Raw genomic sequence first — 12,889 nt, forward strand, 5'->3', positions numbered from 1 at the left:
CCTGCCCGTTTTCCAAGAGGTGCCCTTGTGCTGTGGGTTGTTGATGAGTGACTGGTTTTCCATAACTAAGTGCTAGGAATTATTCATTCTGCTTTGTCTTGGGCAAGAACATAGTGACTCTGCATTGATTCTGGGTTCTCTGATGGACAGAGCTCAAGACTTATTGAAAAAAACAAAAAAACAAAAACAACAACAACAACAAAAAAAAAACCCAGGGATTGGAGAGATGGCTCAGGGCCACTCTTGCAGAGGATCCAGGTTCATTTCCCATCCGTGTTGGGAGTGTCACAACTTCCTGTAGCTGTAGGTATGGAGAGTCCAATGCCCTGTTTTTGCAGACCTCAGTAGGAACGTGCAGACAAATGACTCGCATGCACACTCAAACACATTTACATGACCCGTGCAAATTAAAACCAGGGCTTCCTTAAACACTAGAATTTGTTCTTTAGAAAATGACACGGGATATGACAGCTTAAGGGCAGAGGAGGCACAGCACACATCTAATCAGAAGCCAGCAGCCTCGGCGGTGGGTGATACACAAGGCCAGGTGTAGTGGAAGCTGAAGCCGCTTCCATCTAGGTCCCACTTCACTCTGCTGTTCACCACCGAGAAACTTCAAGGTTTAGGCCAGAGAACAACCTGGCCATGAACCAGTACGGCAGTGCGCTCCACTCACATGAACAGGGTCAGAAGTGGTGCACATGTGGGTGCATCAACTGGACTTCTTCCATAATCAGCTTGGCTCTTCTCCTCTGGGTTTGTTTTGACTTTTTTTTTTTTTTAAAGATTAGTGTATGTAGCATAGACTTGCCTTAAAACTACGTAGCCTAGGCTGGCTTTGGACTGTCTGTCCTCTTCCTGTGTAACCCAGGCTGGCTTTGACCTGCTGGTCCTATACTTTAGCCTCTCATAGATCTAGTATTACAGGAACTGCCATGACACTCTGCTTCTGGGCTGTGTGTGTGAAATAGCGTTACTGAGATGTAATTCAAAGAGTAAAAGTGTGCCATTGGTGGATTTGATAGACATTTGTATCTGTGATAGCCGTACCAAACAAACATCTTTTACAAGGGGAACACCTCCACTTTCCTATCCTTCCTAATGGTTCCTGGTGCTCAGGTCCCCTGTGCAGGCGGTGTCTTCCTTCAGTCTCAAGTAAGACTTTATTTATTTATTTACTTACTTACTTATTTTTGGTTTTTCGAGACAGGGTTTCTCTGTGTAGCCCTGGCTGTCCTGGAACTCACTTTGTAGACCAGGCTGGCCTCGAACTCAGAAATCCGTCTGCCTCTGCCTCCCGAGTGCTGGGATTAAAGGCGTGCGCCTCCATGCCTGGCAAGATGTGATCTTGATGGAAGTTCAGCCCTATTTTAACAGTTTCATATAAATGAGGCTTATTGACAACCACTTGGGCTGGGTCATTGTGTTATGAAGGCCTTCCTTGCGTGATAGGATGCTTGACAGAGTTGCAGCCTGCCGATAAGTGTCCCTTTGAGAGCAGAGTTGCCCCAGGCTGAGCGCCTGGTGGATCATTGCTTTCCTGCCTGGCTTTCCCCTTAAGCAGGTTCCTTAGAGGTTGCACGCACACTGCTGAGAATAGGTGTTCCTTTACATTTGTCTGTTTTGACGAAAGGACCTCTCGATGTAGCCGACATAGTCTGTTATTTGCCCTCTCGTGGCGGGCACAGTGCACTGTCACCTGCGTAGGGTGAGTACTCTTCTCTTTGAGGAGTGGGTGGTAAGTCAACTCTTCAACAGGATGGCTTTCAAAGGACTAGCCAACTCACGGGCTTCTCCAGTGCTCTAGCTCCTGACAGCTGCCTGCCCCACGGGCCTGGAACAGTATTGGGTGTAGTCCAGGGGTCTTCAAATCACTCAGGAGCCCCTTCTTACAGCCAGTTAAGTATTCTGCAAGTGTCCTCGGCCCCACTGGGCTTTCTGTCCCTGTTCCCCTGCCGTAGTCTGAGTCCCTGGAACTAGCTACTCTGCTTAGGTTCCCACCTGGTGGCCATGGATACTGCAGATGTTTTCTGACAGAGGCGTTAGCAGGATGTGACTCATGCTGACAACAGGCTTTGTGGATAGTAAATGGAGCTACCCCTAGCATAGCCAAGGCATAGGCACTGTGGCAAGTGTCTGCGGGCACACTGCTGACACTTCCTGAGATGGTTAGGGGCTCTGGCCGCTCTGCAGAGCAGCTGTTCTCTGTACTGGGCACATTCTAGGACTCAGGGAGGAGGCACTCAAGTCTGTCCTCAAGTCTCTGAAGTATACTTTTATTTTGTTGTCCAGCATATGTCACCTTCTTGTCACTTATTTCCCAGGAATACTCTTGTTTCTACCCCAATTTATGAGGCTCCCTCCTCCTCCATACTCTCTGTCACTTATGTCCCAGAGGGTGGGGGGTTGCTACAGTAACCGTGGCACACCCTGTTTTTCTAAAAAGCTTTCCTGGCAAATGGCAAAGGGCATTCTTTGTCTGTGTCACGTGCACATATACCCTCTGTGGCCCAGCGCCTGCCAAGCCTTGGTTTTGTTATGAATGTTCACAAAATGCCCTAGCCAGCTCTTTCCACCCGCTTCCACTCTGGGCTGGCCTCTGCAGACTGAGCTCAGACCTAGACCAACGTCTTACCCCAGGGCTAAGAAAAAGGAAGAAACCAAGATTTGGCTTGACTGCCTGCCAGAGCTGGGTAGTGCCCTGCCTGAGGGCCAGTTGGGAGGTGGCAGAAAGGCATGGTGCAGCGGCAAGTGTGTATCCTATCCCCCTTGTGGGGACTGTTCTCGACTGCAGTTGCATCTCAGGCCACAGCATGACCTTTGATCTGTCGCCCAGCCTGTGCTCTGGGTGTGTCTAGTTAAAACCACTGACATCTACGAAGCCCAGGCTGTACTTATGCTTTAAGACTGCCTCAGGCCTGACCCCTGGCCTCAGTGTGTTCATAGTGTGCACAGGCCCGATCCACAGTAACTGTCCTGGAAGTCATTAGAGTCTCCAGGGTCTTGAAGGCCTTGTCTTACTCAGCACAGGGATGGTAACTATGCAGAGATCAAAGCACCTTATCTGCTAAGAAGAAAACATTAACCCATGCTGGGTGCACAGTGCACACTTGCAATCCCAGCCAATCGAAAGGCTGAAGCAGGAGAGTCCCTTCTAGGCCAGCCTGGGGCCCTAAATGAGGGGTTTCCCCCTACACACACCTAGTTTTTCTTTTTTGTTTGTTTGTTTTTCCCTTTTGTTTTGTTTTAATCTCTTAAGACCTGGAATTATTTTAGAATCATGACCGTAGGGGAGGCTCAGCAGGTAACACATTCTGCTCATAGACAGGACCCATGTCTGGGGGTTACAACCTCTGATAAATGTCACCTCCAAGGGATCTGATGCCTCTCTGGACTCCTAGGGTACCACACACAGACATGCCTATAATTTTTAAAAAGTAAAATCTTAAAAAGAAAAAAAAAAAAACAGCCTTGGACTAGAGACCAGGAAGACCATGCCACCCTCCGCCTTCCCCCAGACCCCCACCATGCCACCCTGCACCTCCCCTAGCCCCACCCCCGCCACCCTGCGCCTCCCCCAGCCCCCCCCCCCCGCCATGCCACCCTGCGCCTCCCCCCAGCCCCCTGCCATGCTACCCTAAGCCTTCCCACAGACCCTCTTCAGCTCTCTAGAGCTGTTCCTAGGACAGGCTTAGAGAAGGGCCTGGCACACAGTAGGTCCCCCTGCTGGGCTAGATGCTATTGGTGGTGGCTTTTTGGTGCTTGCCTTCCTCCTGCCCCACCCTGTGCTGTCTGCCACTGTTTGCACATTGTATGGTTCTTTTCATGAGGAATGTTTCAAAGAGCATGACAGAATCTTACAACAATCAGCCCATTGTCTGTGTGCTCCAGAGCCGACTCTGAGGTCCTGGGGTGGCCGGAGGCTGTCAGGGAAGGGAATGGGGAGAGAGGAGGCGAGGCTTGGGTGGGCAGTGTTCTGAGGGGATTGATTGCCCTCGGGAGTTGTGGTTCTTGTGTCAGAATCAGGCCTTTTGTTCAGGTCTTTTTATGCACAAGCTATTTGGGACCCAAAACCTTAACACAGTTTCTTATAGCCAAGGCAGGACAGACCCAGACCAACCGGAAAGGGCAGTGCCAAGTATGAAGCTGACACATGTCTCTAACAGCTCTGAGTTCAGTGTCTTCCACATTGGCAACCTGAGATTGAGCTTAGGCAGGACTGAATTTATACTGTAGAAACTGGTAAATGCTTTGGATGGTGGCTCCTCCCCTTTCCCTCCCCCAGCGCTTCTCCAGGCATGCTCTTTCCCTAAAAGTCAGTCTCTGGAGCTTGGTAGGATGTGTTATTTACATGTGTCCCCTCCACCTCAGCTTCCCTTCTCCCAGGTTGACACGTAGCTGGCCATTGAGATCAGCTCAGGGAACACTCTCCAAGAAGCCATCGGCCACCTCCCCTTCTGCTTTCTGCTGAAATTGCTTTGTGCTTGTGCTTTTATGGCCCCTGGCCTTTCCTCTCAACACAAGGTTCCCTCTGCTTTCTCAACAGCCTCCTTTTCTGAAAGGGTTCGCAACATGTCACCCGATGAAATCAAGATCCCACCAGAACCGCCTGGCAGATGTTCAAATCACCTACAAGTAAGCACAGGTCTGGCTGCTGAGGCCCATGTGGCTGAGATGGCCTGGGCTTTGTCTGCTTGTGCTGTGTCCTTCAGAGGCCATGGCAGGGAAAGGGATCAAGTCACGATGCTGCTGGGTAGGCAGGAGCCTGCAGTCTCAGATACTTCCTTTAAGCCAGAACTCAGGAATTGACACCCATTGCCACACCTGCCATATGCTGTCCTCTTGTGTCCCTGGTCTGCCCTCACTGAGCCAGGGCACTTCTCAGGGAAATTTGCCAAGAAACTGAGGATCCTTCAGGATGTAAAACAAACTGCAGACGTGTACCATGTAGCGCTTAGATGTGTACCATGTAGCGCTTAGATGCGGTTTCCGTCCCTGTGTTCCTGATGCAGCAGCTTCTGCCCTCAGACCTGACCTAAGGCCTTAAGCGCCTGAAGAACAGAAGCTGTTCATCTGTGCAGTCGACCCATGGGACAGAGCTCAGTACAACTGAGAGTCCACCTGTGTGGTTGCTGCTCCTTGTTCCTCTGTAAGTTCCCCCGAGAGTGGGATGTTTCAGTTAACAGCAGGGCAGATGCGCAAGGCTGCATGACTGTGGACCATTTCCACAGCCCTGCCTTTGATCCCAAAGCTTCTTCTGGGCGCCCCCAGCTGTATAACAAGCCCATGGCACCACCCAAACGGATGCATGACTAATGGGTCCTCGGGCTGGAATGCAGCAGTCCAGGAGAGGGCCAGAGTCAGGACTAGGGCACAGCACGGATTTTCTTCCTTTCCCAGAAGTCTCCTCCCTTGGCTAAGTTGTCTGCCTCCCTCCCCTTTACCCCCACCCCAGGATGGCGTCAGCCTCCATGCCAGACAAGTTCAAGCCTGTGAGGACAGTACCAAGCAGAAGCAGCCACCCCAGCACAGCCACCCCAGCACAGCCACCCCAGCACAGCCACCCCAGCACAGCCACCCCAGCACAGCCACCCCAGCACAGCCACCCCAGCACAGCCACCCCAGCACAGCACAGCCACCCCAGCACAGCCACCCCAGCACAGCCACCCCAGCACAGCACAGCCACCCCAGCACAGCACAGCCACCCCAGCACAGCACAGCCACCCCAGCACAGCACAGCCACCCCAGCACAGCCACCCCAGCACAGCCACCCCAGCACAGCCACCCCAGCACAGCCACCCCAGCACAGCCACCCCAGCACAGCCACCCCAGCCACCCCAGCACAGCCACCCCAGCACAGCCACCCCAGCACAGCCACCCCAGCACAGCCACCCCAGCACAGCCACCCCAGCACAGCCACCCCAGCACAGCCACCCCAGCACAGCTCTCTTTTGTTTTGTTGGGATTTTATTTTTTCGAGACAGGATTTCTCTATGTAGCCCTGGCTGTCCTGGAACTCACTTTGTAGACCAGGCTGGCCTCGAACTCAGAGATCCGCCTGCCTCTGTCTCCCAAGTGCTGGGATTAAATCGTGCACCATTGCTGCCCGCCTTCAGAGCTCTTAAATACAGGACATTCCATCCTTCCTTTAATATTCATTTACTGATCCTGTTGGGAGTAGGAACCATGGCATTTAAACAAACAGCAAAACCTCTGATAGACCATAGCGGCTGTAAGGCAGGGCTCACCTCACTGCTGAGCCTCCTGTGGAAGGAAGGACTCCCCGCAGTGCCCCTGACTTAACACAAGGAAAGCAGCTCACACTGCCAGCTTCTCGCTCCCTGGTAACAAAGTGCTTTGCCAACCGCTCAGGCTTCGTCATGCCTAGCTCAGCAGAAAGTTGGATTTGGCCTTCTGACCAGGGGAGTGCTCACCTCTTCTAAGAAGTGCCTGGGATACTACCCAGGACCTAGTTCTTCCCCCTCTAGCAGGTAAAGTGTTCCCGTAGGGAACCCGCAGTTGGCCCTTATTATTGGACCACAAATTGTGTTCCTGGCTCAGAGCGCTCTTCTCAGAGGAGGCTCTGCCCTGAGTGGCGTGTCTGGGTTGTCTTCACTGGCGGCAGCAGGAGACATTAATGCTGTCAATTTTAAGAATTCTGTTGCTGTGATTTAAAAAACTATAGCTAAGCTGGGCAGTGGTGGCGCACTCCTTTAATCCCAGCACTTGGGAGGCAGAGGCAGGTAGATTTCTGAGTTCCAGGCCAGCCTGCCTGGTCTACAGAGTTCCAGGACAGCTAGGGCTAAACGGAAGGGGGTGGGGGGGTGGGGGGTGGGGGAACTGTAGCTAAGCTGGACAGTGGTGGCTCAAAGTTTTCTTTTTGTTTTTGTTTTTGTTTTTTGATATATTTATTATATGTAAGTATACTGTAGCTGTCTTCAGACTCTCCAGAAAAGGGAGTCAGATCTCATTACAGATGGTTGTGAGTCACCATGTGTTTGCTGGGGTTTGAACTCAGGACCTACAGAAGAGCAGTCAGTGCTCTTAACCACTGAGCCATCTCTCCAGCCTGGTGGCTCACACTTTTAATCCCAGCACTCGGGAGGCAGAGGTAGGCAGATCTCTTGAGTTTGAGGCAAGCCTGGTCTAGTCTGTAGAATGAGTTCCAGGACAGCCTGAGGTCAAAAAACAAACAAACAAATAAATAAAAACAAAACAAAAAACAAACAGAACAGACTGGCCCGAGTACATCCCAAGCACCAGCAGTTTGTTTGTTTGTTTGTTTGTTTGTTTGAAAGCATCTAGGAAGTTTGAGACCAACTGCAAGTCTCTCTTTCTCCCTCTAAGGTGATGACGCTTTCCCAGGTCTCCTGACCCTCAGATCTGCGCGTCAACTCCTAAGACGTTATGCTCCTCTTTGTGTCTGGGAGCTGATAACCAGTTGTGCATTTGTTGCTTGGCTTCCAGTGGCTTCTGACTTGACCTTTCTCCCACTCTCCACACTGACCTCCAGACTAGCTCAGGAGAAATCAGCGATGCAGACTGACTGGCTCGGGCTTGACTTGCCTGTGCCTAGCTCTGGTCAGAGGCAGGGTGGAAGGTTGGACTGTGATTGGAGTCAGTCAGGTGTCAGTTGGATGGTGGGGACAGGCTTCTGTCAAGCTTACCGTCTGTCCCCTCCGTAGGATAAGATCCAGAAGCTCTACGAGCGGAAGATAAAGGAGGGGATGGATATGAACTACATCATCCAGAGGAAGAAGGAGTTCCGCAACCCCAGGTGAGGTTTGCCTGAGCCTGTCGGCAAGACGAGACCGGGAAAACCTTGTGAAGGGGGCGAGGAGAGCCCAAAGTGGCTCCACCCAGACTTCCACTTACACTGGATGCCCGGTAGACACACCAGAGATTTACTCGTAAAATACAGGTTCAAGTTGTGAGCCAATCCTCTGTGATGGCTAAGAGGCCTGACTGGGTTCTGCTCCCCTCCCTGGCCCTAAAGGAGGACATTCAGCAAGATAATCACCAGAGGTTCTTCCAACCCAAAAAGCATGGCTTAGCCTCTGGGTGAAAGGGACAAGGTGTGTCTGGGTCTGTTATCTGGGGGGTCTGAGATAGGATCCCATTATGTAGCCCTGTCTGGCCTTGAACTCACAGAATCTATCTGCCTCTGCCTCCCACATGCTGGAACTAGAGTGCTGTAGTTAAAGGTGTGCATCACCATGCCCGGCTGTATCCTGGGGCTAGTAAAACACCCAGGAAGAAGTGCCCTGTGTCAGCCATGCGCGGGCTGCACTAGACATAGCATTCAGATATTGTTCTCACCGCCTCGCCCTGGCCCCAGCTGCAGCCTCTCTGAGGAGGGTGCAGAGCAGACATGAGGAGGAGACAGGCGTCCCATCTGGAGGCTGCTGTGTTGGTAGAAGTGAGCTGGGTTTAGAGGCTTCATCTCTTTGTCATTGTTCGCAGAGCCAGTGGTTCTAGTTCCATACAGGAATATGGGACCAGTACCGAACCTGCTCATGGATTCTTCTGTTCCCTTTTCAGCATCTACGAGAAACTGATCCAGTTCTGTGCCATTGATGAGCTGGGCACCAACTACCCAAAGGTATGTCCTATACTCAGAGCCCGGAGAGCGGTGGAGCTTGCTGTAGTGAGTGTGACTGCACGCCATAGAAGGTCCACGGAGCAGCACTGCTGGAAGTCTCAGGGTCCTAACCAGTTAGAAGCCAGGAGTGGGCCCACTGCCCCTGCCACCAGCTGAGCTCATTCTCTGTTCTTAGGAGCTTCCTGGTTCTGGGCCTGGTGGTCAGGGAGCCAGCTGAAGCCCTGTGCCTTCAAAAGGGCCGGGGCCCTGCCCTAGGAAGCTCCGTGTCTGGGCCCTGTGCACTGATGGTCGCTCTGACTGCAACTTAACCTTCTCTTTCCAGGATATGTTCGATCCCCACGGCTGGTCTGAAGACTCCTACTATGAGGCATTAGGTAACCTGTTAGCTCTCTGTATCTACTCATCCACACACCCATCCGTCTGTCCATCCAGTCAGTGACTTAGGTGACCATAACTTAGGGTCTCTATGCCAGGCAGTGCCCACAGGGCTGAATTAACCTGAGCAAAGTGTGGTACAGCCGGAAACCTTTGACCTGGCCAAAGGACTGGGGAGGCCCTGTTGAGGAGACTGTTAGAGCTAAGATTTGGAGAGGCCCAGGGGCTAGAATGCTCGAGGCAGAGGACGTGTGTGTTCTAAGGCCAGTGACCACAGCTCAGAGAACTGGGAGTAATTTCAGAGCCTGAGCCTGTAAGTCCCCGTCACAAGCCAGAAGCTTGTGATCCAAGCCCTGGCTCCTTAGTGCACGTATGTGTGGCCCTTACAAGTTTTGCCTTATTTTGAGTTAGTTACCAGTATTTTTATTTACAATAAAAGTCTGCATCTGAGTTTCTTAGTAGGACGGTAGTTCCCACTGTTAAGGTCAGGAGCAGCCTACCCTTCCCTAGGATTGCGGCCCCTGTGACAGAGCCTTGGTCCAGGCCCATGGTCCATGCTGACCAGGGCCTAGCACCTGATCCTGCCAAGTGCAGAAGGTTGCTGAGCCCGTGTACACCTCTAGGCCAGTATAAAGAGTGCAAGGTCAAGGCAGTGACCTCCCCAGTCATACACTGCTCATAGCAGCCTGTCTGTCCCCACAGCCAAGGCCCAGAAGATTGAAATGGACAAATTAGAAAAGGCCAAAAAGGAGCGAACCAAAGTAAGTGATGCCCCTGGGGTGGACATGGTGTGTGGGGGAGGGATGGATGGGGGAGGGGGGCTTCTGTGGGGTGGGCTGTGGGGGGATGGTCTGGGGGTGTAGACTGTGTGGGGGTGGAGGTGCTGTGTGGGGTGGTCTGCGGGGGGTAGAATGGACTGCTGGGGGTGTGGACTGTATGTAGCGTGGACTGCTGTGGGGTGCACAGGTCCTGCTGGCAGAGTGGAAGAATCAGGCTTCCCAGGCTCCCTTCACCCTGCTCTTCATTGTCTAGTGAGGCTTTGAGCCGCCTTGGCCATGGCCTCTGTGATGAGCAGATGGCTGTGCCCAACCCCTGACTCAGCTATAGAAATCTCCACTGCTCAGTTGTGGAAGACTCAGCGTTCCCTGCATCCTGCCCTTCCTTCCTTATCCCCCTTTGCAGAGCCCTGGTGGCTTTGTCTCTTAGAGTTCTTTGATGCCTCCCCAGCCTGATCAGAAGTTGGTCTTCCTTCTGAGAGTCCCACATAAGCTGCCACGTTGGACACCAAGCGCCACTTATGTAGCAGTGTCATCAGAGGGACTCTTTCAGGAGCTTCAGATCCCCAGACTGTTAGCTGGACATCAGGACACCTCCTCCTCCTGTGTGTAGGGCTGAATTCCTCCCAGCAGCTGTGACCCACAAGATACTCCCTCTCCTGCAGGCTGCGGGCTGCAAGGCCGGGTGTGCTGCTGGCCCTCTCTGAGGGCTTTGTAGCCAAGAATGTGGGAGGGGTGGGAGGGAAGAAGCTAGGTTTCTTGTCCTTTTTAAAAATTTACGTATGTATTTTATGTATATGAGTGCTCTATTTGCATGTATGCCTGTGTGACAAAAGAGGGCAGTCAGATCTCATTATAGATGGTTGTGAGCCACCATGTGGGTGCTGGGACTGAACTCTGGAAAAGAACCGGTGCTCTTAACCATTGAGCTGTCTCTCCAGCCCCAAGTTTCTCATTCTTAACCGTTAAGCGAATCTCCTCCCTTCTTGCTCTTTCCTCCTCCCTCCAAACCCCAGCTTTATTGAAGGTCTGGAGACCACACCTGTCCTTGTCCTGTGCAGTAGTATCACTTCCTCCGGGTGTGAGGAGGAGGAGAGGCCTGGCACCTGGCTTAGGGGGACAGTGGGCAGGGGTGCCAGGTATTGCAGTAACTTGTGCTGCTGGGAGGGATCCCACATCTGTTGGGAAAGTTCTTGCAAGAGTGATGAAAGCCCCTCAGGCATCTCCCCCTCTCCCCGGTGCTCCCAGCCAAGATGGGTTTCAGGGCCTCTTGTGTGTAATGCCAAACTCCTGTGCCCTGGGAGCAGACAGACGGACAACACAGGAAATGGACACGCGCCTCTGCAGTGGTCTCATTGTCCTCTCTCCCCTCCAGATTGAGTTTGTAACGGGCACCAAGAAAGGCACCACGACCAATGCCACGGCCACCAGCACCAGTACTGCCAGCACAGCTGTCGCAGGTACAGGCTGCTCGTCCCGTCCCCTGCACTGCCTCGGGGCCTCCGGGTAGAGCAGGGCGTTCCTGGGTCTGTCTAGAGAGGGTCTGTGCCAAGCTCGCTCCCCTCTGGGGTCCTGGACCTAAGCCTGCCTCTGGGTCCTGTTGGTTGGTGCTGATCTTGACCCATCTCTTGTGTCACCTCTAGATGCCCAGAAGAGGAAGAGCAAGTGGGACTCTGCCATCCCCGTGACGACAATAGCACAGCCCACCATCCTCACCACCACAGCCACCCTGCCAGCAGTGGTCACTGTCACCACTAGTGCCAGTGGCTCCAAGACCACCGTCATCTCTGCTGTGGGCACCATCGTGAAGAAGGCCAAGCAGTGACCAGAGGATGCCCCAGGACTGGCAGTGACCAGAGGATACCCCAGGCCTGGCAGGACTACAGTCCAGTAGCTTCCACCCACTGGGAGGTGCCACTCTGTGTGTTTAGGACTGAGATGCACTCCCCACATGCCTTCCAAGAGGAGCCTCTGTGACATTCCAGCCGGAAGGACATTACAGCAGAGGCAATGGTGTGCACTGGACAGGGTTTGTCCAGACACCTCTTGGGTTTCACCCAATTAAAAGTACTGCTTCTTGGATCCTGGCATGTCAGGTGGACTGGCCTCTCCCATGCTGTGTTCGGGCAAACCTGAAGTTCAGGTGCCTCTCGCGACAGTCAAGATGTTGCTCAGGATGAACAGTGCTTGACAGGCCATAGGGGTGCTCAGAGGGGCAGCCCAGGGAGCAACCGTGCTCATTCCCAGTGTATGCCCAGGGCATGGGCAGGTGGGAGCTCAAGGAGGGGCCAGACACATCCTTTCCTGTTGTCTGTTTTCCTATTTTCCTGATCCTCAACAATTCACAACAATTCTCAGGCAATAGCAGAGGCCGCTGCTCTCTTGGGTGCAGTTAAACACTCCCTACAGTGCTTCTGATACACACCCAGGCTTTTGAAATCAGGCCAGATAACAGAGGGCTGGGATGTGATTCCCAACCTGCCCAGGGCAGGAGCAAAGTGTGGGCACCTGGCCAAGGCCGCCCCAGCCCCTCAGTGCCCAGTGAGTGTGGCCAGCAGGATCCACGCAGTGGTAGAGATGAATCACCTCCTGCTCTGGCCAGGGCAGCGGCTCATTGTTTATGTAAAGGCTGTGCTCGTGGGAAGGTCTCTGCCACCCCACCCTTCCTATGTCGTTATCTCTGCCCAGCAGCAGCCCCTGGGTAGCACCAGTGGCCACTCTTAGGGCCAGGATCCACCAGCCCAGCGCCAGACAGTGGGAAGACTTGTCTTTTGTGCCCCCTGGCAGCTCTCCTTCACACTCAGCGGAAGGGCTGAGTGTCAAAAGAGGAAGTGGGGCTGTGAAGGGTCCCCATGCTTTCGTGGGACCAACAGAGACACAGCCTCTGACGTTGTGTTTGGTATTTGTGTGACCTGGGGACTGACACGCTGCCCATGAAATCTCTAAAATGAAAACCCAGTCACTGTTCCTTTCTGTCCTTGGGTGCACTCTGTGTCCTGAGCATCTCTGGAAAGGTCTACCCTGCAGGGGGCTCAGGGCACCCAGGTCTGAGTAGGCAGCTCAGGAGATAGGAGGGCACCAGCACCTTGGCTCTGGAGTCCAGTCTGCAGCAGCCCTGAACCAGTCCTGAGGAGCC

At 53.2% G+C, this 12,889-nt stretch overlaps 1 protein-coding gene across 3 annotated transcripts in view; it reads left to right on the top strand.

Annotated features, from left to right (window-relative positions):
* Positions 1–12,720, top strand: part of Sap30bp (SAP30 binding protein) — a 31,957-nt gene extending 19,237 nt beyond the window's left edge. For 2 of the 3 annotated variants that reach the window (XM_006533824.1, XM_006533823.3), the window contains exons 4-10: positions 4,547–4,635; positions 7,686–7,777; positions 8,542–8,602; positions 8,925–8,976; positions 9,680–9,738; positions 11,129–11,213; positions 11,397–12,711. In XM_006533824.1, the coding sequence (XP_006533887.1) occupies positions 4,573–4,635; positions 7,686–7,777; positions 8,542–8,602; positions 8,925–8,976; positions 9,680–9,738; positions 11,129–11,213; positions 11,397–11,578 (594 nt within the window). In that variant the 5' untranslated portion in view covers positions 4,547–4,572 and the 3' untranslated portion in view covers positions 11,579–12,711. Of the gene's footprint in view, positions 1–4,546; positions 4,636–7,685; positions 7,778–8,541; positions 8,603–8,924; positions 8,977–9,679; positions 9,739–11,128; positions 11,214–11,396 lie in introns of all 3 variants that reach the window. The other variant, NM_020483.3, reaches the window with a different exon arrangement.
* Positions 12,721–12,889: the final 169 nt, after the last annotated feature.

Source organism: Mus musculus, chromosome 11, assembly GCF_000001635.26.
Source record: "Mus musculus strain C57BL/6J chromosome 11, GRCm38.p6 C57BL/6J".
Classification (NCBI taxonomy): domain Eukaryota; kingdom Metazoa; phylum Chordata; class Mammalia; order Rodentia; family Muridae; genus Mus; species Mus musculus.